The sequence below is a fragment of the Tenrec ecaudatus genome, chromosome 2, assembly GCF_050624435.1.
Source record: "Tenrec ecaudatus isolate mTenEca1 chromosome 2, mTenEca1.hap1, whole genome shotgun sequence".
Classification (NCBI taxonomy): Eukaryota; Metazoa; Chordata; class Mammalia; order Afrosoricida; family Tenrecidae; genus Tenrec; species Tenrec ecaudatus.
The window spans coordinates 211,080,071-211,107,188 of NC_134531.1; the positions used below are offsets into that span (position 1 = coordinate 211,080,071).

General features: G+C 49.3%; 1 protein-coding gene across 1 annotated transcript in view; it reads right to left on the minus strand.

Moving 5' to 3' along the window:
• The window catches only part of UBASH3A (ubiquitin associated and SH3 domain containing A), a 50,110-nt gene that overhangs the window by 18,244 nt on the left and 4,748 nt on the right, over nt 1-27,118 (minus strand). Inside the window, exons 3-7 of the mRNA XM_075543350.1 lie at nt 26,506-26,692; nt 22,366-22,564; nt 16,156-16,325; nt 13,913-14,121; nt 3,181-3,304 (exon numbers count right to left, since the gene is read on the minus strand). Coding sequence (XP_075399465.1) covers nt 3,181-3,304; nt 13,913-14,121; nt 16,156-16,325; nt 22,366-22,564; nt 26,506-26,692 — 889 coding nt within the window. The remainder of the gene's footprint in view (nt 1-3,180; nt 3,305-13,912; nt 14,122-16,155; nt 16,326-22,365; nt 22,565-26,505; nt 26,693-27,118) is intronic.

Consider the following 27,118-nt stretch of genomic DNA (forward strand, 5'->3'; position numbering starts at 1 on the left):
TATGTGGGCTAGTATCAGACTTATGGACTTCATCTGGACTGGACTTGGATGTTTTATCACTATTTAACTGATACTGTATATAAACTGTTTCTTATGCACATATCAGTGTCTATGGATTTGTTTCTCTAGTCCACCCAGACTGACACACGGGGCATGGATCAAGCCAAGGCAAAGCGAGTATTATGGCTGCATCTTCTTGGGGAAGGCAGATGCTTAGTTCTGGATGTGACTCCAGCCTTCTAGGGCAGAACTGGGAGGAGAGTTTGTCTTCTAGTTCTCAGCTAGGGTTGAGTGGGCATCGCCTAGCCTGAGACTGAGATGCTTGTCTTTCGTTCTCAGAATGAATACTGAGAGATTCTAGCTCATCCACCTGTCAGGTGCTGATCTGCAAGCACGTAGCTCGTGCTAAACTTGTCTGTCTGCTGTTTGTGTTAGTCCAGGTGGACTAGAGAAACAAATTCTTAGACACTCATGTGTGTATAAGAAAGAGCTTTATATAAAAGAGTAATTGTATATTGAGAAAACATGCCAGCCCAGTCCAGATTAAGCCCATAAATCCAATGTTAGCCCATGTATCTGATACCAGTCTGTAAACTCCTCTTCAAACACATGCACGGATGCTGTGTGCAGGAAGATCACAGGCCAGTGCGTGGAAAGTCTTGTGGATGCAGTGGCGGTGGAAGCATCTAAGCGCTGGCGTGGGTCTCCACGAGGCTCCAGGGCTCTGGCTGCCATTGGGGTAGCTCCATGTGGCTTGTCAACAAGAATATATCAAAGGGAGAGAGTTTATCTGGCCTCCAGTGAGCTATTTATCTCCTTTGTGCCTCCAAATGAGGTCATCAAGCTGCGACCTGATTGACAAGCTTGACTCCACGCCTTTGCAAGTTGACAGGAGATTATTACCTGTCATTACACCGCTATTACCAATGCATTGAGCTCCGAGTTTGGATTCGGAGTACATTCTTCCCTGGAAGAGTCCAGAGCTCTTTGGAAATGCAGAGCTTTTCCATAGGAATGTGGTCAGGCGAAGGTGAAAGGTCTTGGAGGGACCTTACAGAACAAGGTGAGACTGTTGACTGTGAAGCACTGTGAGGTTCCAATGGTCACAAACCAGGTGACTTAAACCAACAGACACGTGTGCTCTCACAGTTCTTGGGCCAGGCACCTAAAGTCCAGGTGTCAACATGGTCATACTCCCACCAAAGGATCTAGAACGCAATCAGTCCTTGACTCTCCCCGATTCTGGTGGCTCCAGCCATTTCTCGGCATGTGGCCACATGGCTCCAATCTCTGCCTTGGCCTGCACAGTGGCTTCTCCTCTTCTCTGTGCTCCCTCTTACGAGGACACTGAGGTCACATTCAGAACCCACCCAGATAATCCAGAATAATTTGCGCCCCATGATTTTTAACTTAATGATCACATTATGCAAAGACCTTCATTTTCATATGATCTCATTCACAGGTTCCACGGATTGGGACCGGCTCTCTCTGGAGAAGGTGCCCTGGGAGCACAGTGGGCTGCACATTGAACTGCTAACCACAAGGTTGGTGGTTTGAACCCACTGCTGGCTCCAAGGGAAACCCCAAAGGGGCAGGTCTGTCCTATAGGGTCACTATGAGTTGGAGTCTGCTGGCTAGCTGTAAATTTATCTCTGGAGGGTATCTCGTAGCCCCCCACAAGTGTCATAGTTCCCCTTTGTCGCCGTATAGAAGGGGTGGAGTCAGAGCAGGGGAGGTGGGCTCAGTTCGCAGGGAGACATAGGTTAGATTTACACCTATTTCAAGTGCCCGTGCCTGTCAACAGAGGCCCAGTTTTGAGCAAGGTCATATTTTCAAGATTTCTCTAGTGCCTGAGCCTTTGCCTACTCTCTCCCTTCCTTCTGGGCAACGAATCCAGGCTCTTCTGAATCTTCCCCATTCCTGGGTGAAGCACTTGCCAGGGGTTCTGAGGTCCTGGCCATCCTTCTTGCCGATTTAAGCCTGACTCCAGAGGACTTGGTATTGCCGTCCCAAGCTCTTGTACTTATCTCACCCCGAGGCCATGTCTTGGAGGCCCATAGGCTCTTGGGCAAGGAGGCTGAGCTTAGGGGTTAGGGAGATTCCCTAAGGGATCCTGACTGGGCCTTCTATTCCGTCCTTCCTTGGATGAGATACATAGGTCAGGGCTAAGCTCAACACTGGGAATATAGGCCTGAGCCAGGGTTCTGAGCCAGGTGTGTGTGTAACGTGTGCGGCACAGAAGGCGAGCGTGTGCGCATGTGTGCGTGCACTCGGAGTGAGCCTTTATGAGCAACATGAATCCCAGAGCCAAGCTCCCTCAAGGAGCCGCCTGTCTGAAACCCTGCAGGCTGAAGCCGTGACAGTTCTTCCATTTCTTCATCACCGGCTTTTGTGGTTGGCGCAGACACTCGAACAATGTTGTATGAGCTGCTCGCCGCGGGAAGGATTGCTTCCTATATGGTTTCAGACGCTCCTTTGGAGGACAGACGCGGCGCCAGTTCCCCTGGGACTTGTCGGTCCTGGCATAGGAAGCCATGTGATTGTGATGGGCTGATTCAAAGTGGCCAACTCTCGTCCGTTTCAGCTCGCTCAGACCAGGCGATGGCTCTGTATGTGTTCCACTTCACTTTCCATGACTCCCGCCTTCCACTGACTCATACTTCACACTTTATAGATGAATATCCATTGACCATTCCAATTATGAATGGGTTCCGATTCCAATTATGAATATTATTACTAATACTTGCAGCTCTTTCCCCTCGTTTTCCAGGCACGCTCCTTAAGCAAATAAAGTCCCCCCCGACTTTGCTCCATCCGCATCATTAAGGTCGGCTTTACTTTGGGGGAGGGGCAGCTCGTCCCCAGGAGAATTTTGAGTGCTTTCCCAACGAGGGGCCCCTCCTGCAGCACAATCTTAGAGAATGCCCTGCTGCCATTCAGGAGGTTTCCAGAGGCCCGCCCTTCAGAAATGCACTTCCTGCTCTTTCTTTTTAGTCTGGAAGCTTCACCGAGTCCTGTCCACCCTGGGTGACCCCGTTGGTATTTGAAATGCGGCTGGCCTGTCTTCTAGCATGGCAGCAACGTGCAAGCCACCACACCATGACAATATTCCAGCTGGGGTGGGCTCTGCCAAAATGTGCTTCTGCTTTGCGTACTCAAAAAGAAAAGAAATCCCATTACCTGCAAAGCTTGCACACTGCTAACGGCTCTGGAAGTCCGCGGAGGGTGGGACTCTCCATTCTGTCTGCTGGCTTCTCCGTCCCTTCTGGAGTTCAGGTCCACGGTGAGGCTGAAGGTGTACGTCCTGGGGGGCGGGGGGATAAGCAGATGTTGTAAAGTGAATCCATTGGTGGGGAACACAATGTGACTGACTCCTGGTGACTGTGACTCAGCCTCAAAGAGTCGATGCAGGCTATGGCATGAGTGGGCCTTGGAAACATTATGCTAAGTGACATAATCCTATATGATTTCACTTATATAAAGTACAACGCAAAAGTCTATCTATAATAGGAAAAGGTGTTGGAGAATAAGCATATCAATATTAAAAACTAAGTATCTAGAATAGGAAAATGCAACAAGACCAAAGTTTATTAGTAGTTAGCAGGGGCTGAGGTGGTGCGCACAGCTCGGTACTTGACTGCTCCCTGGGAAGTTAGCAGTTCGATGCCCGTGGCTGTGTGGGAAGAAGACCTAGTGACTGGGTTCTGGGATGATTCCGTGCAAGGAAACCATGCAGAAAAGTGTACTCGGTCCCAGAGGGTTTCTGTGGGTCTAGAGCAATTGGATTGCGCTCAACAGCACCACGGGTAAGAGGGAGGGAGAGAGCAAGGTGCTGCCTATGGGCATAGAACCCTGTTCCTGGTGGTGGGATAATTTGGAAAAGAACCGTGGAGATGGCTGCATTATATGGAGTGTCATCAATGTCACCACGTGGTATGTGTTGAAACTGATCCATTAGCTATTTTTTAAGGTGTAAAGAGTTTCCAATTTACAACTTAGTTTGAACTATGATGACTGACACCTATGAACAGGTTTTTGGTACATTGTTATTGTTAGTGCACCCTGTACTACACGCAATGTCAGAGCACATCACTTGCTTATGGTATCCTTTGTGCCGACCTCCAAGTCAAATAGAGATAGGATCGACCTAGGTGTGAATAACAAAAGGCAATCCTTGTGAAAAGTGAAAAATGTAAAAGAGGTCACTGACTTATGGTGGAGTTACCGCAATGGTGCCCTGCTGTAAATTGGAGACTACCTCATATTTGATCATAATCAAAGTAAATTAAAAACAACCGATGGTCTAGTAGAAGATATTTAGTACTGAGAAGGGGTGTTTGGGATGGGGCTACAGTTGTGTAGTCAGGGAAAGCCCCGTACCAATCTCTGTCTCCCTTAGCATTGTGAATGAAGCAGCAAAGCCTTCAGAGGCGAGAGAGCAGGGACTTTGACGCGTTGGAGTTGACAATGGGAGCAGGGTGGACAAGGGAAATGAAGAAGCTTCGGTCTCGACCTTTCAGTGAGGTCGCGTGTGTGGCAGTCTTCGGTCAAGTAGCTGTAGACTTGGACTTAACCAGGGCTTGTTGAGGAGGCCTAGTGATGTGGTGGGTATGCGTTGGAACCACCCGTTGGAAACCAGTAGTTTAAACCACTAGCCACGATGTGGGAAAAAAAAAATACAGGCTTTCTACTCCCGTAAAGAGTTACAATCACACCAGGACCAGGTTGACAGACATCAGAAGACCCAATACAAACAAACAAACAAACAAACAAACACCTTGTTGAGAATGAGGCAGGTTGGAGCAGAGACCCAAAGCCCATCTGTCAACAATGGACAATGGGACATCTCCTCACAGAGGGGTCATGGGAAAGGGATGAGTCAACCAGGGTGCAGTAAAGCACTGATGAAACACACAATACTCCTCTGGTTCTTTGAGGCTTCCTCACCACTCACTATCATGACCCCATCTATCATGATCCCAGTCCTGCCTTTCACTGTGGGCTAGACCAGAACATGTGCACAGGTACAGATAAGAAATAAGAACTCACGACACATGGAATCCAGGAACAGGAATGGGAGTAGCAATACCAGAAGGGCAGGAGGAAGGTGGGGGAAACTAACCGCAATGATAGACACACACCCTTCCCCCACCACCCCCAGAGGGATGAACAGCAGAAACCGTGGGGGAAGGGAAGACAGCAGTCAGTGTAAGATATGAAAATAATAATAATTTATCAAGGGGTCACAAGGGTGGGAGGGAGGGAAAAAAGAGGAAATGTTACCAAGGGCTCAAATAGAAAGTAACTGTTTAGAAAGAATGATGTATAACATATGTACAGATATGCTCGATACAATTGATGTATGGATTGTTTTAAGAGCTGAAAGTGCCCCCCAATAAAATGATCTTAAAAAAAAAGAGCTACAGTCTCAGAAATGCACCAGGGAAGTTCTAGCCTGCCTTGTAGTGTCTATGAGTCAGGACAGACTCGATGGCGGTGAGTTCAATCTTTTTTGAAAAAGGTTTTGTTGAGGATCCTGGTGGAAGAATGTCTAAGTGCTCAGCTGATAAACTGAAAGGTAAGTGGTTTAAACCCACCCAGCAGCTCCACTGGAGAAGACCAGGTCCCAAATCACAGCCTAGAAAACCCTATGAGGACATTGCCGTGCTGTTACATGGCTCAGTACAAGGCAGAAGTCAACCAGATAGCCCTAGAAAGTGTTTCATAAGGTGAATCAAGGATGCAGAAGTGATTTGAGGATAGGAAGGATTACAGTGATTGAATGTGATGTTAATTTGAATGGGGAAGAAAGTAGGGCCCAGAAACATATGAGACACTGTAAAAGCAGGTGTATTAGACAGGGTTCTCTACAGAAACAAAACCAGAATGCTAATAATTATATATATATATTTATATAGAGAGATATATAACATAAGAAATAAAAGTTAATTAAATTATAAAGCAGTACAAATGGCTCAGTGTGACTCACTCCTGTGAGACAGTTGTGAGACACTGGCAGTCCTTCAAGTCTTGAGGGCCACCAGGTAGTCTTCTGTAGAGCAATTCAGGCTATCCGGGCATAGGCAGCAAACAGCAAGGCAGATCACCCACCGCCAGCCAGATGACAGGGTCTGACAGTCCCCAGCTCAAGAGATGTAAATTCCAATAGTGTGGCAAAGCAGGTCTTGAACCAACTTCAAATTACAGCGACACAGTTCACAGGTTAGGTGTCCCACAGGTAGTGTACCTTACAAATTGAGACACAGCACAAGCAAGGCAGCCGTACACTGGTCCAATGATCAAAGAGAAAGAGACAGGACAGGCGAGGCTCTCCAAGCCATTTATCTCTCCGTCCTTCAATTAATCCCACTTATGTTCATTGGCCATGTTGGCACAATAAACGTTAACTATCTCAGCAGGTAACTTCCAAAGGTGATTGGTCCTGGTGGTCCACAGTATATTCAATGTGCTTCACCTTCACCACCATCTGAATGCATCAATTCCTCCTTTGTCATCATTCAGCTTTGAGAGACATATGAAGTGATGGAAACGACCATGGTCAGATGCACCTTCACCATCTTTTGTTTATTAACACTTTAAAGAGCTCTGTTGCACCAGATTTGTTCAAAACAATATGCTGCTTGATTTCTTGACTGCTATTTCTATGAGCATCGATTGTGGATCCAAGTAAAATAAATATTCTATGACTTCAACATCTTCTTTGTCTATCATGATTTTCATATTGGGTCTACTGTGAACATTTTTATTTTCTGTATGTAGAGGAGACTTGGTGCGGAGGGCTAAGCATTGGGGTATTAACTACAAGGTAGGTAGTTCAAACACAATAACCACTCCATGGAAGAAAGATGAGGTAGTCTATTCCCATAAAGATTTGCAGTCTCAGAAATTCTAAGAAGTAGCTCTACTCTCTCCTGTATAAGAACACTCTGAGTCAGAAATGTCTCAGAAATGCCCACATGCCATTGGGCTTGGTTTGGTTTGGGGCTTGTTACTCATCAATGCTTTCAGTGCCTCTTGGACATCTTCTTTGAGTACTAGAGGCTCCTAATCATACGCTACCTCCTAAAATGATTTAACATCTCTAAGTCCTTTTTGGTACAGTGACTCTGTGTATTCCTTCCATCTTTTTTTGGGGGAGGGTGCTTAGTCCATCATTCAACATCTTACCCATAGCATCCTTCAGTATTGCAACTTGAGGCTGAAATATTCCCTTCAGTTCTTTCAACTTGAGAAACGTAGAGTGTGCTCTTCCCTTCTGGCTAACTCTAGGTCTTTGCACATTTCCTTACAAATTTTATCTGGTTTTCTGGAGCCTTCTGTGAAACCAGTTCTTGGGCTCCATCATTTCTTATGTTTGCTTCACCACATAGCACTCAAGGGTAAGTGTCAGAGTCCTCTCTGACTTACATTTTTCCCTGACTTCTTAGTGGCCTTTCACTTTCTTTGTGTTTAACAACATGGCGTCCTTTTACAATGCTTTGGAATCTGGGTCAGCAGTACTCAATTGGGGGGTGGGGTGGGGAATGTATATATATATATATATATATATATATATATATATATATATATATATATATATATATATATATGTTGACCATTTCCTTCCATCCTTCTTTCCTCCCTCTGAACTTTCTCCCTGAGCCAGTGCTGCCCCTGGGACCTTGTTGGTTGAGTCAGCATGGCCTAGATGGCAGTGGGTGTTTCCGGTTGATTGTCCTCAGTGTTTACCACCCCGGTTTTATCATCACCTTATCGTCTCTCATTTGGCTGACTATTCAGCTGCAGTGGTGAGTTCAGGTCTAGGATTGAAGGGATCACAGAGGTTCCCCTAGTTTCTATTAGATCAGTAAACCTGGTGTGTGCGTGTGTGTGTGCGCACACTTGATTTTGTGTCCTGCATTTCCCTCCTACTCCACCCAGGCACTGTTACTGTGATGCCTTGCAGAGTGGTCAGCAGCGGTAGGCGGGTACCGTGCAGCTTTTCTGATCTCAGGACTGTGGAGGCTGGGGTTCGTTCACATGACCCAGTACTCCTTTGGATGAGTAATTTCCTTCCATCTTTGTTGTACCTTAAATGGCTGCTCCCCGGCTTTTAAGAGCACCACCACTAATCACCAAAGTAGACTATAGAACATTGTCTGAATGGACTATGTCGATTGACCTTGGTGTCCCCGAGACTCAAATCTATTCTTGAGGTGGTATCTAAATTCAGGCAGGGTGTGCCTTGACTGTTGTGATTTTGCTTTGATTTTCTTTAGCTTCAACTTGAACTTGCACATGAGCAACTAATGGTCTGTTTCACAGTTAACCCTTGGCTTTGTCTTGGTTGATGATCTTGAGTTTCTCCATCGTCATAGACACAGTTGGCATGCTTCCTGCGCATATGATTCCCGTGTAATCTGTTCATCGAGGTCCGCATGTGTGGTGTTACTGGGGGAAAAGGGGGGGGGGCTCTGAGGAATCAGTTCTTGGTCTTGTATAATTAGATCATGTTATTTCTGACATGATTTCTGCCACCAAATCTATACTTTCCGACTTTTGATCCTTCCTCTTTGTTCCCAAGTTTTTCATTTCAGTCGCCAGTAATTGTCAATGCATCCTGATTGTACATTTGATTGATTTCAGTTTGCAGCTGTTTATTAAAAATCTCTTCTATTTCTACATCTTTGAAATTTATCGTTGGGATGTAAATCTGATTAATAGTCTTATCAACTGGTTTTCCTTGTATATATATTTATATATATTATCTATCAGTGTCAGCACTGTACTTCAGGATAGTTCTTGAAGTGTGCTTTTTGATGATGAATACTGATGTTCAATGCTAAATTATTTGCAAATATCTCAGCAGCAGCATGACATTGAATATACACATGTCACAGTTTCAATAGGCATTTCTCGAATTGTCAGGAATGTTGGTTGTTTCCATTTTCAAAACTGCTCGTCTAACACCCGACAAAGAGTATATTTTCATGAAAATCCCAGTTTCTTTCTGAGGACGAACTCACAGGAGGAGGCCACGTCGTAGCGTCTCTGTGATCTTTTCCTTTCCCGACACCCTGTCCCGTCATCGTAGCAGACGTGCACCCAAAGAAGACACCTCTCTCTCTCTCTCGCTACTCCCTGGGAGACATTTCAGAAGATAAGCCACATGGACGCAACCAGACCTCGGAAGCCACAGAGAGACCCCTGCTAGCGCTGAGATGTTTCCAGTGATACTGGATCCCAAGACTTTCTACCCACTGGCTTGTGATCTTCTGCATTCAGCATCATTTCATATACTTCGTGAGTCTGAAGAGGGCTTTATAGATTGATATCTCAGTGTTCAATTGCTCTGGTATATAAATCTCTTTCTTGTACACACACACACACACACACACACACACACACACACACACACACAAAGAAGTGCACCCACCCGCTGTGTGTTCCCCGGAGCTCACGTGGCTTCTAAGTTAAAGCAAAAGCAAAAAACGAGATCCAAATCAAGGGCCGACCACCATACCTTACTTTTCTAGGCATTTATGTTATTAGTGGTGAACAGGAACTTTTACTTTCTACGTATTTCTTAGCCAATGAGCTTCCTTTTCTGTTCTTGTTCTTGGGCCATTTTTCTCTGTGCATTTCAATGATCTTCTTAGTAATTTTTGATTACACTCTCTCTCTATATGGAGGCAACAGTAGGTGTCCCCTTGACCAGTCAAAGGAAAAGTTGGAGATAAGTCAACTGAGCAGAAGCACCCAAGGGCTAGAGAGTGCGCAGGGATGCTGAGCATCAGTTGGCGTGAGTTCTGGAAGAAGAGAGGACAGCAGCTAATCTGCTCCAGTGGAGGACTGTTAAGGGAACAGTTTTATTAATGTTATTTTCTGAAAAGCACATTTCTCTCCTTGCTACACGGATTGTAATATTCTTAAAAAAACTTTATATTGAGAATTAGATGGGGGTATCCATATGGGATCATTGTTTTTGCAGTTAACAACTTAAACAACTTATCGAATCTCCCAGCGGCCTGCCTTTTCCTCTCCCCTTTCCCCCATCTCCCTCTATATTGTAAACATTGCTGTTAGCTGCCATCAAAACATCAGCATACTTAAGTCAAATTTCATTCCATTACTAGTCACGTAAGACAAATCAGGTCTATCTCCTTTGAATATCCCTCCCATTGCTTTCATCCATTGCAAAATCAGAAATAGATCCATTTAAACTGCCTTCTCTTTCTAAATGATTTTATGTTTTTCTATTTAATTAAAAAATCCTTGTATTGGGGGCTTGTATAACTCTTATCACCATCCATCCATCCATCCATCCATCCATCCATCCATCCATCCATTGTATCGAGAACATTTGTACCTTTGTTGCCCTCATTGTTCTCAAAACTTTCTATTTAATTTTTAATCTATCAGGATATGAGGTGAGATAAAATAATATTTTCTTTTTTTATATCTGTTTCTAATGGGTCTTTCATCAGATTAAAATAAACTCTCAACAAACCGGACCTGCTCCTCTGTGATTCATCTTTCTTGCTAGGCTAGCCCCTCACTCAAAGCCATGGTTATTGGGTGTGCAACCTGTTGTTAGCACATGGTAAGCGACATAGCCCCTCTCGTTGTTTTAAATTTCCACCATGTTCTCAGCTCTTCTCTCCTGTTGCTTCTCCTTTATTGGTATTCCAATAAAAGATCCCATGGGGATTTTCTTGGGATTTCATTAAATCTAGAAATAACTCTGGCAGGGATGGACAGTGCACATGATTCACATTTTTCAACGTTGCCCCTGGCCTGTTTCTGCCTGTCCGTCCTCTTTGCACTTGTGTGTGGTTCCCATGTAAAGGACCCTGGTGGACCAGTGGTTACACATCAAGCTGCCCACCACCAGGTCAGCAGTTCAAAGTCACCAGCTGCTCGACAGGAGAAAACCAAGATTTCTACCCCTGCAAACAGTTACAGTCTTGGAAACTCACAGGGGCAGTCCTACCCTGTCCTATAGGGCCATTGTGAGTTGACATTGACTTCATGGCAGTGAGACAGTTCCCCCATAGAGGTCTTCAGTCCATAATTTCTCATCAAACCAATAGTAGCACGTGGCACAAGGCTCTGCCATGGGTCCCTCATGAGATCTGAAGCCAGGGATGTGCCCTTTCTCCTGCATCTCAGCCACGCAAGCGTCAGCTGTCTACTCTGAAGGTCACAGACACGACACTTGGCCTTCACGGTCCACCCGCTGACGTGGCTCAGGCAATGCGTTTCTTAAGCTGTCTACTAGTTGGACCTTCCTTTTTCATCTGGTTGCCCGCCCTGCCTCCCTCTGTAAGTCTGTGTTTGGCAGGGCCCACGCCCAGCAGCTGCCACCGGTCTGTCCGTGTATCTTATCACAGTGCCTCGTGTGTGGCTATGATGGTGGAAGCTATGTTACCAGACTGTCATATGCCCGCAGGGTCACTGATGGTGCGCAGGTTTCCGTGGCGCTTCCAGACTCAGCTATTTCGTCTGTTTCAGAAAACCAGCCCTGCTAGCCCTTTGGTTAAGTATTGTACAATAGAGTCTGGAAGCTGAGCCCCTAGGTTGAAGCACCCCAAGCACACAGTGGCCCCCACAGGGGGCTGCAGCAGACCACAGGACTAGTTGCCATCTTCCTTTGCAGTCTGGTGTCCGGGGCATCAGACATGGCCGACAACATACCAGTAGATCTACGCTGTTCCTATTTTCTTATCATGTCACCAGATAGGGAATGCAGTCTTTCATGGAGGGTCCTCACTGATCAGAAGTAGGCGCCAAACCTTCATACTGGGGTGACTGACAGTTCCCCACTCAAATGCGCACACGCTGAGTGGTGGAGGCACAATTCAGAGTCTCATGTTAACACAGGAAACGCTGGTTGGCTTGCTCTTCCTGAGGCCAGGGCAGGGGCACTCACGTCCCGTTTGCGGCTCTCTAGGCAGACAGCAGGCCTTCTTATCTGTAAATAACATCTGTGAAAATGGAATCCTTGTCTGCTGCTCTTCAAAGGACAGCGTGAAGGTTACGATGGAAACCGTGGCGATGGGGGAGGCATTCGGATACTTCTCTTTCCCTCTTTAGCTCAAGAGATCCATCATGGTTCATTTGGGCCGTAGAAAAAAGCGTGTGTTTCCGTTTTCTCTGGTTTCTCGAAGTGGCCTGGCTGCAGTCTGTGAAGCGCATGGACAGCACACCTTTGTTTCAGGTAGCTCAACAACTGCCACCAGCCCGTTCTGTGGTTTCTGAAAGGTCATCTGACGTGTAAGTCTTAAGCAACGAAGATCTCATCTTGTCTAGGAGATGACAATGCACTAGCAAACTTTTATCATGTGATCTCCAGCGTGGTTCCTATCACCAAGACCATATTTTCCATCTACTGTTCTTTCCTCTGGGAACCCCGGCCGGTGGTGTAGTAATCAGCCCACAAGTTGGGCTTCGATCCCCACGGTCACAAATTCATGTTACTTTCCCTTCCCCACTAATCGCACATACTCTGCACGCTGTGTTGCAAATAACTTGTCATTTAATAACATCTCTTTGATAATGTTCTCATAGCACACGAGACGCTCCCTCATGATCATGTTGCAGATGCAAGTCTTCTGTTTTAAGGATATAAGTTAATTGATCGAATAACGTTTTCACTTGGTAGTTTTTAATCAATTGATACGCACTTCAGGACTTTACAGGTTATTCGCTGGCTGTGCTATCGTTGAAGAACAAGCAAGCCCCAGCTGAGGGCAGATGATCGTCTTTGGCTTGTAGGTGCTGATGAATTGGTTCTAACTCGTCGTAACCCTGTCTACCACAGAACGAAGCCCTGCCCAGGCCTGTGCCTGCCTCGCTCTTGTTCTGCTTGACCCCATCGCTGCAGCCACAGGTCAGTGGAGGGGTGTCTTTTGTTCCTCTGCACGCTGTCCTCCTCCAGGGACTGACCTCTCCTGAGAAGATGCCCAGGCATTCTCCTCTGCTCATAAGAAGGAAGTGGGGGGCGGGGTGAAGTCCTTTTCAGATCACTATCTCAGCAAAGCAATGTGGAGGCATTTACGTTTTCTGGATGCATCAGCAGAAAACCACAAACCGTCGAGATATAAAACTGACTATACACTTGTTACACTTGTTACTGATGGGGGGCGAGGCTACACCAGAAGAACAGGTCCTGTCCCTCTCAATAATTTGAAAATTATTCGAAAGCCATGAATATATTTTTACAAACAAATGAAATTGCCATGGTCTGAATAATATCCTTTCACGCTTCTTCCATTTTACTTCATAGCCACACGTCCATACCGAAAGAGCCGCACATAGATCGCAAGCCACAGTTTGCCACCCCTGGTCTAGAACACACTCTAAGTTCCAAAACGTATTTGGCCTACCACCCCCTTTTCATTCATAGTAACCCTCTCAGACAGAGTAGAACTGCCCCTCTGGGTCTCCAAGACCATAGCTCTTTGCAGGAGTAGAAAGTCTCACTGGTTTCAAATTGCTGACCTGCCATTCGCAGCCCAGTGCCTAACCACTATGCTATAGGGTTGCTATGAATCTGTGTCAACTCCAACAGTGCGTTTGGTTTGGCTTACCCCTCTTCAGAAGTGTAGGTGTATGCATTTGCAGTCCCACAATCCCCACCACCCCGATCATTTCCTCACCTGAAGGGGGCAGCAGCACCCACTTTGGGAAACACTGATCTCTCCCAAATCAAACTCACCACCATTGGGTCAGTGCAGACTCATAGTGACCCTACGGGACAAGGTAGAACTGCCCCTGTGAGTTTCTGCGACTAACTATTAACAGCAGTAGAAATCTCTGTTTTTCTCCTGTGGAGCAGCTAGTGTTTTGGACTGTGCACATTTTTGGTGGCATGAAACCACTATGCCACCAGGGCTCCATTGGCACTCACCTGTGCTTCACCCAGGTATCAGACTCACTGGCTCGCTCAGTGTAGTTCTCCGGCAGGAAGCCCCGGCAGCCCGTGCGCCGGGAGATCCCAATCACCCAGCCTTCACTGGCTTCCTCCTGCTGGCTGGGGTCCACAAAGACGTGGTCTCCAGGGTTTAGTATCAGCTCATCCACGTTCTGAGGCTTATACTGGAACAGAGCCTTCAAGGTCTAGAAAACAGGAAGAGCCTTTTCACATGTCAAGCACAGATGTGCATTGGGACATGATCGCAATTGTGCTAGCTGCTGTCGGAATGGCCCCTGATTCATGGGGGCTCCGTGCCCCATGAGCTCGGCTGCATCCCGGCCGGTGTCAGCCCTGTGACGCTGTGGGTCCGCCTGTTGTGCTCAACAGCATTTTCATTCCCTGATTTGGGGGAGGTAGGCTACCAGGTTTTTCTCTGGTCTGTCTCAGCCTGGAAATGCAATGGAAATTCATTCGGCATCATAGCGACGCATAAGCCTTCATCGACAGGGCGGCAGTAGCTGCTCATGATGCGCACTGGCTGGGAAATAAACCCAGATCTCCTCCGTGTAGGTGAGGAGTCTACACGGAACCACCACAACTCAGCACTACCAGCCCGCTTCCATTCTGTCTCTGGTCCCCCAAGACTCAACTCCTGGGTATTATGTTCTAGACCTCCTAACCCATAATAATATAAGCCATGGGATATAACAAAATACAACATAGAATTCCTTTGGAAGATTTCAAGATAAACTGGGTAGCTTTAAGAACAATAAAAACCATTGGGTGGGTTTGAACCGCCAACCTCTTGGTTGGTAGTTGAGCACAAATTGTTTGTAGCACCCAGGGACCTTTGTGTAACAGAACACGTGTTCCAAATGGCACAAGAAAGAACGTGATTTTATAGACGGCAGAGACGTTTTGTCTGTTAGAGAGGCTGAGGGCTGATTCCGAAGAAGACTTGGAGCAAAGGATATCATTGCTGACATCTGCTGGATCAGAATGAAGCAGAGAACACCAGAAAGATGTTTACTTATGTCTTCCTGACTGTACCAAGGAAGAACTTTGAATGTGTGGACTAGAACAAACTATGCATAGCCTTGAGAAGATGGCAATCCCAGAAAAACACATTGTGCTCCTGCAGAGCCTATGCCTGGACCCAGAGCAGCTGTGCAAACAGAACCAGGGCCTACGGAATCAGGAAAGGTGTGCGTCAGGGCTGCATCCCCCCGCCATTCTTATCCAGTCTCTTTGCTGAGCCAATCATCAGAGAAGCTGGATGTGGTCTCAGGTTTGGAGGGAGGTTATTAACAACCTGGGACATGCAGGTGACACCACCTTGCTTGCTCAAAGTGAGGAGGACTTGAAGCCCTTGCTGACGAAGATCAAGGATGGCAGCCTTCCGTGTGGATGACAACTCCATGTAAAGAAGACCCCGACCCTCACAACTGGGCCCCTGGGGAACAGTGTGGCAGAGAGCGAAAAGGGTGAAAGGACCAAAGATCTCATCTTTGTTGGACCCAGAACCCATGCTCAGGGAAGCAGCAGCCAAGAGATACAAAGATGTGTTGCATTAGGTAAATCTGCTGCCCAAGAATGATTTGGCGTATTGAAAAGTAGGGACGTTACTTTGAGGACTAAGGTGGGCCTGACCCAAGCCATGGGATTATCCACGGCCTTATATGCACGTGAAAGGCGGACTGGGAATATGTCTGACGACTTTGAGGACCGATGAAGAATCACTGCATTTGCAATATGGTGCTGGCAAAGACTCCTGAAAGTACCGCGGACTGCCAAAATAACAAAGAAATCTGCCTCAGAAGTACAGCCATCAAGCTCCTTAGAAGCAAGGATAGCTACCCTGCGTCTCATGCCCTTTGGGCATGTTGTCAGGAGAGAGCAGCCCCCGGAGAAGAACATCGTGCTTGGTCAAGTAGTGGGGCAGCGAAAAAGACAAAGACCTTCGGCAAGATGGATTGACCCAGTGGCTGCAACCATGAGCTCAAACCCGAGACCAATTGTGAGGACGCCCAGGACAGGGTTGTCCTTTGTTCTGTGGCTCGTAGGGCTTCTGTGCATGGGGAGCGTCTCCACGGCATCTAACACCAACAACTCCTGTAAAGACACCCCAGCAGAGAGCCCCCAGGATAAGGACTGTGCTGGGTGACGGTCCTTCAGGAGGACCCCTCCTAATCGCACTGACTCCAGGGTCGCTCTGAGGGCCCGGCCGGGTCACTCACCTGGTAGTGTACAAAGCGCATGTCTCTGGAGTACAGTGCGGCCGTCCACTGGCAGCCGGGGCCTGGTGGGATGGCTCTGGCCAGCTGCTCCAGGGTCCTCTGGTGGTGGGGGTAGAACTTGTGGGCCAGCGTGAGGTGCAGCTGCTTGGTGCAGGGCTTCACACTGCAGTCTGTTAGGTCGGGAAGACACAAGGAGGCCAGGGGACCGTCACCTACACAGTCTTCACTGCCTGTCAGGTGCAGTGGCAGCAGTGACACAGCATGTGGGGCCTGCCTGGGCCTCTACTCTCCCATCGCCCCCTGCACTGCACGCCCCAGACAAGGGCAAAGGCCTGGCCTCTCTTATAGGGTTCACCTTATAATAAGAAGAGAGGGCTACCTCCCAATCGGGCAGGCACATAATAAATTAAAGCTTACTTGCTGTGTTTTGAATGTATTTTCCAGTCAGTTACGTAAAGTAAACCTAGCTCTCTGCCTCCTTTGAGTATTGCCATTAAGCCTTTCCACTTTGAACAAATTGTAATGTTTCTACTTAGGTTAGATTTGGATGTATTCTGGGATAACCATTGATTCAAAGTTCATATTATTTCAAGCTCTCCTGTAAAATATGAAGAAAAGTGTGTAAAACTGAATTGTGAAATAAATGTGTGCAATCGAAAATAAGTAAGTACATATGTAATAGTATATTAAAAAACAGAGAAGGCTGAAGACGTGAGAGTTTTACAGGAAGATGGGAGAAGAGCAGGGGGTCTGGTGGTTCCAGGGTCTTTAAAATCAGTTTTGCAGTGGAGCTGATTTGACCCCTGGTGTAGCTGTTATATAATCTAGTGTAAGTTTGGGACTTGAGAGGATTAAGAGTGAAGGGATGGAGTCTAGTCTGTCAATCGGGTCACAGCCAATGAGGCCTCTGTGGGTCTGGCCTTTCCCCTGAGGATTCTGGGAAAAACTGGCATTTTCCCCTTGGAGTTAGAAGACACACACTCTCTCTCAACTCACTCCCTGTGAGCCATTCCTGAGGAGAAGCCACATAGATGTACCCTGATGCAGCCAAAACCCTGGACCTGGAGAAGCCATGCAGAGAGAGACCCCTGCCAGCAATGAGATGCTTACAACGCCATTGGATTGAGAAAACTTCCAACTCACTAGCCTGTGATCTTCCTGCATTCGGCATCATTGCATGTATTTCATGAGTCTAAAGAGGACTTTAGAGATTGGTATTGGACATATGGGCTGATATCGGACTTAAGGACTTGATCTGGACTGGGCTGGGGTGTTTTCTCAATATTCAACTGCTCTTGTATATAAACCTCTTTCTTATGTACATATGAGTGTCCATGAATTTGTTTCTCTAGTCAACCTGGGCTAACATACCCATGTGGTTCACAGAGTTATCAATGACTGAGCTCTTATTTGTTTTCGTTTTTCTTTCAGACGTGCATTGCCAGGCTTTTCTTCTGAGGCCCTTTGGGTTCAAAGTTGAGTGTTCTTCCCATCGCTCTTCCTTTTTAGAGAAAGCACCTGCCAAAGGGACCACCATCAAGTTGACTCTAACTCAGAGCAACCCTCTGGGACAGGGCAGAACTTCCCTTGTGGATAAAAGGAGATGGCTCATGGCCTACAGCTTAATGAGGAAGTAGGGAAGAGGAGCGTGGCAGTTCTATAATCTCCCATCAACTTGCCAAGGGGTGGAGTCTAGCCTGCCAATCAGGTCGAAGCTTGATGACCTCATTTGGAAGGTGCAACAGAGATGAATAGCTCGCTGGAGGCCAGATACACACTCACTCCCTGTGAGACATTCCTGTGGATAAGACACGTGGAGCTAGGCTAGAGCACTGGAGCTGGGGAAGCCACGTGGAGACCTCTGCCAGTGCTGAGATGCTTCTACTGCCACTGGATCCACAAGACTTCCACCCAGTAGCCTGTGATCATCCTGCATTCGGCATCATTGCATGTGTTGCATGAGTCTGAAGAGGAATCTATAGATTGGAATCAGACATCTGGGCTAATATTGGCCTTATGGACTTGATCTGTGCTGGATGCTTTCTCAATATGCAATTACTCTTGGATATAAAGCTCTCTTACACACATATGAGTCTCCCTGAATTTAGGCTCTAGTCTCCTTGGACTAACACAAGAAGGATGTAGAGAAGTGGGTTTAGGGTCTTCGGGAACCATCCATTTGCAAGTTATTGGTCCAAACAAATGATTGAAACACACAAAATTAAAAAAAATCTCCCCTTCCTTCACTGGCCAGCCTGTTAAACAATTGTCTCTTCCTGGTGTAGTGATTACGAGTTGGGCTGCTACCAGCAAGGTCTGCGGTTTGAAACCACCAGCCGCCCCATGGGAGCAAGATGGGGCTGTCTATTCCCCTAAAGAGTCGCCATCTGGGAAACCACAGGGGCAGTCCTAATGTGTCCTGTTGCGTCTCTATGAGTCAGAACGCACCTGATGTCAGTGAGGTTGTTTTTGAGTTTGAGGGAAGAGGAGGGCGTGGAGAACTGCTCCCCAAAGGGGTCAAGACCCACAGGTTGAGAACCGCTGCTCTAGGGCGTGGCGATGACTCAGAGGTCTGGAGTCTCAGGCTCATGTTCTGGTTCCACGGTATTTTGTCCAGCTACGGAGAAAACTCCGAAGAAGGCAATGTGTCTATAAACTCACTCTGAGAATCCCTTACATTCTTTTTCTGCAAACACCAGCCTTGCTCTACAGGCCGGGCTACTGCTGGTTCTAGTGGAGAGGATTCTAGACTTGACATCTGAAGACCTGGGTTGGACTTGTCCTTGGTCTCTGTTTGCAGTGTGCCTTTAACCAAGTCTCTCTTCTTTATCTACCCCGGGTGCCTCTCTGGGTGGCCTCTGCCCGCCTCTGTGGGCCTCCTCCAAGTACTGGGGTCTGATTTCAGTCAGACACAAAGTAGTCTATGTTCTGGGAGGCGGTGTCTTCACAGAAACACTGCAGGCTTGGGTATTGGGTAGATCTGGCTTTTAGACTTAGATTTCAGCCTAAGCTTCCCAACAGTGACGTGCAGCTACTGATTACTGTCTGTTGGGGCTGGGGGGCCAGGAGAGCTTGAGAGGCCTCTCAGTCAGTACTAGCTCCCTGTCACCTCTCCCTCGGCTAAGTCACCTACAGAATCGACAAACAGGACCCTCTCAGCTCTTAGATGCCAGGGTTAGCACAAACACCCGTGGGTGGGTGCACCTCTTGGCAGATCCATGGGGGGCCGTTAAGTCCTCCATGTGAGTAAGCCTCTGTGCTGGGGTGCTGGAGAGGGTGGGGACATGGCAGGGCACAGTGTGTAGGTGGTGGGAAATTCCTCCCTTCCATTTTCAGCCGTGGGGTGAGGGCAGGCCCCACATGTGAGTCAGCCCACCTGGGAAAGACCCGCAGTGGTTGTCAATGGAACCATGACTGAGTCACGCCGACTTTGGAATGCATCTTGTCTTCTACGTGCCTGGTCTCCCTGGGGAGGGCCAGCCTGGTTAGGGGGCCATGTGTCCGGAATAGGACACCCCCCCTCCCAGAGCGGAGTGTCCACAGTGAGTACCGCCAGGGGAGGCCCATCCCGAGCCCTCCATGTCAGGCCTAGGGCACCGACCATGAGGGGAGGGTGGGGCGGAGCCAGCTTAGGGTGGGGGAATGAGGCCCATGCCAGGTCTCTCCAGAAGCAGGGCTGGTCAGCATGAAACGCAGGCAGTGTGGACCAAGCGAAAATAAGGTTAGAGCCAGTTCCACCTATCCTCCACAGCCTCACTCTCCCCGTCTGTAAAATGGGGCCGGTTCCACTCAGTGGAGGTCATCGGGTGAGACCAGAAAAGGACGTCGTGCTTGGTCAAGTACAAGCGCAGCCAAGAAGAGGACGAGGCTGACTGTGATGATCGAACACTAGGTTCCCACCACAAGCTTAGGCATAGCAATGGTGAGGATAGCCCAGGGCCGGGCTGTGTTTGGATCAGTACACAGGGTCTGATTTGATGGCACCAGGGGTTAGGCCACGAACCAAGAGGTCAGCGGTTGGAAACCACCAGCCACTCCTTGGGAGAAAGGTGGGCTTTCTACTCCTGTAACAAGTAGCAGACTCAGAAACCCCCAGGGGCAGTTCAATCCTATCCTATCGGGTCTCTCGGAGTTGGATTTGACTCAATGGCAGTAAGGTTGTTGGAGCAACAACACAGCCAATGTTGAGTGGAGGGGTGTGATGAGGATGGGATGTGCTAGGGTTCCTCGGACCCATTGCCTCAGAACCAGAATCCCCTGCTTTTAGAGTTGAAGTCGTGAAATCAGCAGCCTTGTCAACTGGTATTTATAGAGTGGAGCCTCATCTACCTGGACAGGTAGTGTCTCTAGAGTTACTCAGTGTTGGGGATTCAATGGTGTCTCACCATATAGATGTTGATATCGTGGCCCCTGTACTGATGGAGGAGCCCGGGGTGCTTTGGGTTTCAAGTTGGGCTGGCTGCTAACCTAAAGACCGGCAGTTCGAAACCACAGACTGCCCTGTGGGAGAAAGAGGAGGTATTCTACTTCTGTAGAGAGTTACAGTCTCGGGAACTCAAAAGGGCAGTCTGCCCTGCCCTAGAGCGTGGCCAAGAATCGGCATTGATTTCACAGCAGTGAAAACACATAGATCCAGTCCTGTTTGGAAGGAACACTTCCTTTGTTATACTAATGAGGTGATACTCCCCCACCCCCAATCCAAACCCGTAGTCATCTGGTCATCCAGTCCTGACTCACAGCGCCCTCTAGGACAGGGTTTCAGAGGTAGCTCATCTCTACTAAAGCAGACACCCACATCTTTTCCCTGCGGAGTGGCTGGTGGGTTTGAATCACTAGCCTTTGGGCCAGCAGCCTGGATCCTAGAGCTAATCTCTCCTTAGTTGTTAAAAGATCAGTGTAGACACAGGCTGAAGCTGCCAGATGGAGACAGACACTCGCATGGCAGCGTGCGGCTCCAAAGCCCCAGGACTCCGGGATTGCTGGCGTTGACCAGAAGCTAAAACCCACAGCGAAGGGCCCTCCCCTGTAGCTGCATTCTGGATTTGGACTTCTGGCCTTCAGTCAGAGGTGAAGACATTCAGAAACTCTGATGCCCACACTGTTGGCGCAGCCTCCTAGCGGCACACCAGATGTACTCTCTGAGGACAGGGGCGGACCAAACACTGGACTACTGGGGTGGCCACCAAGAGGGGCCTGCTGACCAGAGTGCCGTGGCCCCTTGAAGACTCAGCAAATCATGACACTACGGGGCCCTCCGTGTGCAGGGACCATGGTCAGCGATCCCACCCAAGACCGCATGGTTTGTAGGAGAGCCAGAGCCCTCACAGTCTGTGGATACGGAAGGAGAACCCCAGGAGGCGAAACGCTCCCTTAAAGGCAGCACAGCACGGACAGAGACCAAGAAGGAATCAAACCGGGATCTTCCGGTGTCAGGCCCGAACCGCTTCCCCCGCCTCTGGTGTTTGCAGAAAAGGAAATGTGTAGTTTCAGAGTGCATCTAGATAGCCTTTCTCCCAAGAAGTCAAGGAGAGAGAAAGGCTAAATGCACATCCCCCTCCAAGGCAGTCTAAACAATAGGTAGTCTTGGAATCCATTACAGTGCCCGATGGCCTCACTGTTCAGAGGACAGCTGGACTCCATTTTAAGGGCTGAATTTTCAGATGTAGATCTCCAGGCCTTTCTTCTGAGGTGCCTGTGGCATGCTCACTTGTTTGCATCACCCCAGGGATGCCAAACCAAATGAAGAACTGTGTTTCCCCCTAGTGCCAACCTCCCGGGGAGAGATACTCTCATGGGGAGTGGGGCTGGGGGAGCCCGGGCCCTCTGTGAGCGCATCGGCATCTCTCCCCCAGCACCTCACCACAGGCGCTCAAGCTCAGTGCATGGGAGACCCCTCTAAGACCGTTTCCCAGGCAGCTGGAATATAGCGGAGCCCATTGAAAAACCACATCAATGCCACGACCGCTCTTCTCACATCAAGAAAAGAGCCCCCGGCTTCTCAGAATCTCCCGTCCCCTTACATTCCGGAAGAACTGGCTGCTTTGAGAGGGCTCGTCGCTGAGGAGGCGGCTGCACGGTTCAGCCTCAATGAATTCTAGGAACTGCCTGAAGACCGAGCTCTCCAGCTCGGGCAGCCCCCAGGTCTGAAAGAACAGCCAGGCCCCTTTGCTACAGGAATAGACCCGTTGCACTGAAGTTGGCTAAGAGTACCTGCTAAGATGGATGCTTCTGTGGCGAACGCCATGGCGAATTCCCGGATGACATCTGCGGGGCTGTCGTTGAGGAAGAAGCCCAGGTAGCTGACGGAGGAGTGCAGGACCAGGGGAACCGTGGCGGGGAAGGAGCCCAGGACCTGGTCCCCTGCTCTCTTCAGTGCCTCGTACAGGCATTCCACTTTATGATCTTCACACTGGCGGAAGAGACAGAGAAGCTGCTTTCCCAACTCTTAGTAGAAAGCCGTCTATTTCGCCAAACAAAGGAAAATTAGAGAGTAACCCACATGAGGTGCGCTTCTGCTCCCTGTGATTTAATGCTGCTCTCAGTTGCTCCCACCGAGCTGCTGGTCATTTCGAACTGTCAACGAGTGGATCGTAGCCCAATTTGTAGCCACTACACCACCTGGGCTCCTACGCTGCACACAGCAGAATGAATTGCTGCCTGTTCCTACACCGTCATGACTATTGGTATCTCACTTTGGCCCATTGTTGTGGTCCCTGTCTATTTTGAGTGCCTTACAACCTAGAAGCCCTGGTGGCATTCAGCTGCTAACATCAAGGTCAGTGGTTCCAACTCACCAGTTGCTCTGCAGAAGAGCAATGAGCCCATCTGCTCCCATAAAGATTTAAGATCTTAGAACCCACAAGGGGCAGTTCTACTCTGTGGCTGAGTCAGAATCTACCCGATGGCAGTGAGCTTAGTTGAGGGTTTTTCCAGCTCAGAGGCTCAAAGTTTGCATACAGCGTCCATGGTTTTTCATTGCATTTTCCCATGAACTTTTTGAAGCCCCCTTAAGGGAGCCATGGTGGCACAGGTGTAAGTCTTGGGGTGCGATCCACATGGTTGGCAGGTCAAACCATCAGCCTCTCGGAGGGAGGAACAGAGATAGGGCTTTCTACTCCAGGTAAGAGTTCTCATCTCAGAAACTCACGGGTGCACATCTACCCTATCCTAGGAGGTCACTGTGAGTCAGCATGGACCCAGTGGTGGCGAGTTTGGTTTTACGGGATATACCCTGTTGGGATCCAAAGGATTTTCATTGGCTCGTTTTCAGCAGTCCCACACCACTAGCCGCTCTGCGGGAGAAACACGGGCTTTCCACTTTCATAGGAAGAGATGGTCTCAGAAACTCAGTGGGGCAGGAGGGGGGGCGGGGACAGTTCTACCCTGTGCTATAGAGACGCTTTGAGCCACCAACGGCAGTGAGTTTTGAAAGTTTTTCAAGCATAGCTCTCTGGGTCTTTCTTTCTAGTCTGTTTGAGTTTGAAGTCTCTGTTGGGACTTGTCCCCCCTGGCTGACCCTGGTGTTACTTGAACGCTGGCAGTTTAGCGTCCAGCATCAAAGCAGCTTGTAAACTGTATCTAGTATTTGAGAACTCATTCTCTCCCGGGTGCTTGGTCATTTAGACCAGTTAAGTCAGCGCATTTCATGAGTAGATCATCCTTTAACTACCCAACTTGGGAACCTCCCTGCCACTTGAACTACATGCTCTGCCTCCAAGTGGTGTGGACACAACCCTGCCTCCTCCCTTGGATCTAACTGCCCTTCTCTGATCCATTGGTCCACGGCGCTGCTCAGAAATTCGTTATTCACCGTCTAGACATTTCTAGTAGATTCTGGCTGGTGGAGGTGCCCTGCTCAGAACGCACAGTGAGGAGTACAGTCGGTCCACACTCCCAGCGTGGCTACAGCACTCACAGAAGGTGCATAGCGGAGGCACCCGAGCCAGCGGTTCCCCCACCTCGATGCAGACATCCTCCGCTGCAGGGAGGAGGTTCCCCAGGGAGGACTGCAGGCTGCCCTCGCCACTGGTTCTTCTTCCCATCGCCTTCGTGCACAGCTCTGTCTGTGTGCACTGTGTCCTTTTTCTCCTCCCTAGCCTTCACAAGGATCCCTGCTGGTGCTGCCCCCCCAAGTGTTCGACTCCTAGGTCAGCGGTTCAAACTCACAAGCTGCTCTGGGAGAGAAAGCTGAGCCCATCACCTCCCATAAAGCGTTACCGCCTTGGGACCCCTGCAAGGGTCACTCTGAGTCAGAAACCAGTCAGTGGCAGTGCGATTGGGGGTAGTTTTTAATCTTCCCTGTCTGATTTTCCCAAATATGTTTCCACGCCGCTCCTGCTTTCGTGTCTATTCTTGGAGAGTCTCGAACCAGCCCAGACTTAGACTGGGTCCCCTGCACCACATCCACCTTGCATCATCACCCACTCTTCCTGTGGGGTCCTGTCCATGCCACCTTCACCTTGAAGCAGCAGGAGCTCTCTGCCACCTAAGAATTCAGCCTCATCTGCTCAGAGCCCAGAGACTGACCCAGCAATGCACCCCACCCCTTGGATTCTCTGTCTCCACACTCCCCTTGAAGTCATACTGGATGGGGTCTCTCCTGGACTTGAGGACGTTCCTCAACTTCTCATGAAAACCTAGGCCCGGCCTCCCCTGCCCGACCCTTGTCCCCAGCAGGAAATGGACCTGGCCCTTCTCTACCCTGCCAAGGGGCTCTCCTTGGAATTCCTCACAGGACCCCTTCTGGGCAATAGAAAAGCCCCAGGGAGTTCTTAATGTCTTGCCTGTCCAGACAGGCAGCTCACAACATCCATCCTGGTCTCTGGGTGATTTGGCCCCAGTTTGCCCAAGAACATGCTGCTGGAGAGTGACCTCCACTGCGAATCTGCCCACCTTGGATTTTTGCCGTGTGGTGGGTGACGACTGCATTTACAGTAGCAAAGACACACAGGGAGTCTCTATTACACTTCCCAGAGAGGGCCCCTCAGCTAAGGACAGCAGGAGGGAGGAGCTACCACACAGGAAGGGCGGTGAGGGGCTGTGTCTGTGAGTTTGTGTGCGTCTCCCTATGTATCTGGCCATGTGTCTCTGTGCATGTGTGTGCGCACACGTGTGCATGTGTTGTGTGTACCTCTGTCTCTGTGAGTCTCTGTCCCCGTGTATATGTGTGTTTGTGTGTGTTCATGCATGCATGTGTACATGCAATGTGTGTATCTCTGTCTCTGCATCCCTGTCTCCATATGTCTCTCTCTGTGTATACACATGCATGTGTGTATGCAGTGTGTGTCTCTGCATGCCTGTCTCCATATGTCTCTCTCTCTGTGTATACACATGCATGTGTGCATGCGGTATATACCTCTGTGTCTGTGTGTCTCTGTCTCTGTGTGTGCACACGCTTGCATCTGTGCATGCTGTGCGTGTATCTCTGTCTCTGTGCGTCCCTGTCTCCAAGTGTCTGTCTGCTCGTGCACCTGCTGGACCAGGGAAGGGAGCTCGGAGGCTGACGTCTGCTCTCCCCTGGCTGTGATGGAGCAAGTCTGGTTTCTAAACTTATGTCTCACTTCCTGGATTTGGCTGTGTCACAGGCTGCAAGAGGAACCCCTGCCTGACCCCCTTCACCCTGTGACATCATGGGAACTTTCTATTGCTGAGCACTGCCCCTCCCTGGGGAGACTTGATGTCAGGTGGACCAGGAGTTCCTGGGGGTCTGTGAATTGTGTGCAACCAGGTGGTCTTGCCGGGCCCAGGGGCTGAGGCAGGGCCAGGCCAGGATGTCATGCTAGCGGAGTCTGCCCTTCTCTGGATTCTCCAAGTGGGGTCTCCAGAAGAAATGGCTCTCAGAATCCTTTGAGCTTCTCCAGGCCCTTTTCATGCTCCAAGGCCCCCGATAAAGCTGTGGGTGCTTCCTTCCCCGGGCAGGGCAACCGTCCTGCCTTTGTGTTTGGAGACTAGCCGTCCTTTCTCCGATGCCTCTACTGTGCATTCAGGAAGCACCGGCCGTTTCAGGAGGTGCTGGTCGCTGGGAGCACAACGCTAGGCCGACCCTCCGCCCCCTGGCAAGCTTGGTGCGGGGAAGGCTGCAGAGCTGCAGAAACGCAGTAAGAAAAGGTGGAATGAGTAGAGGAACAGAGGGTACACCCAGTCCTCTACCTGGCCCAGGGCTGGGGAAGATGTGCCAGGAGGGGAAAAGGAGTTGGACCCTCAAGGATGAGTAAGAGTTGCTCGGTGAGGAGAGGACAGGAGGCCCAGCCATGAAGATAAGCCAGGCGGCTGCTCCTCCCTCTGGCCCTGTCATTTCCTAGCATCACCGCAGAGCCATGGCGTCCTGCTGAGCAGGACGGGCTGACTCACCGTGAAGAAGTCACAGAGCGTAATGTGGGGGAAGATCTCGTGGGCTTTGTTCCTGGTGCACTGGCGTCTGCTCTCTCTCCAGAACTCCTGCAGTCTTTCCAGCAGGGGCCCCGTGGGACAGAGGAAGAGGGCGTACTCCTGAGGGATGGGGTCGTCCAGAGAAGGGTCGTTGCAGTGGCAGTGTAGCCTGCAACAATGAAACGGGCCACCGTCACCCGGCCTCGTGACAATAACACAAATGCCCTCTCCTCCCACCAAGGGCAAACAGCAGCAACACAGTCACCCGGGGTAAGAGGTATGCTGAGCGCTGGATCTGCCTTACCCGAACGTGGCCCTCATTTTCCAGACGGGCAATGCCCTGGCCTCTCTCTATCAGGTGAGAGGCACTAGCGGGGCAGCAGAGCATGAAGTCCTAACTGCATGTACACGCTCCTGGGATGTGCCTCACCGTGTCTCAGTCTGCACTTCCCTCCTTCCTGACGCCGAGGCTGGCTCTGTTCTTGTTGAATTCAAGGGCCCAGTCTCCTGGGCTTTGGGGGGTCTTATCATCTAATTGGTGATCAGTAGAGTTGGTAGGCGCCCACCACGTCCTTCACAGCAGGGGGTTTGCCTT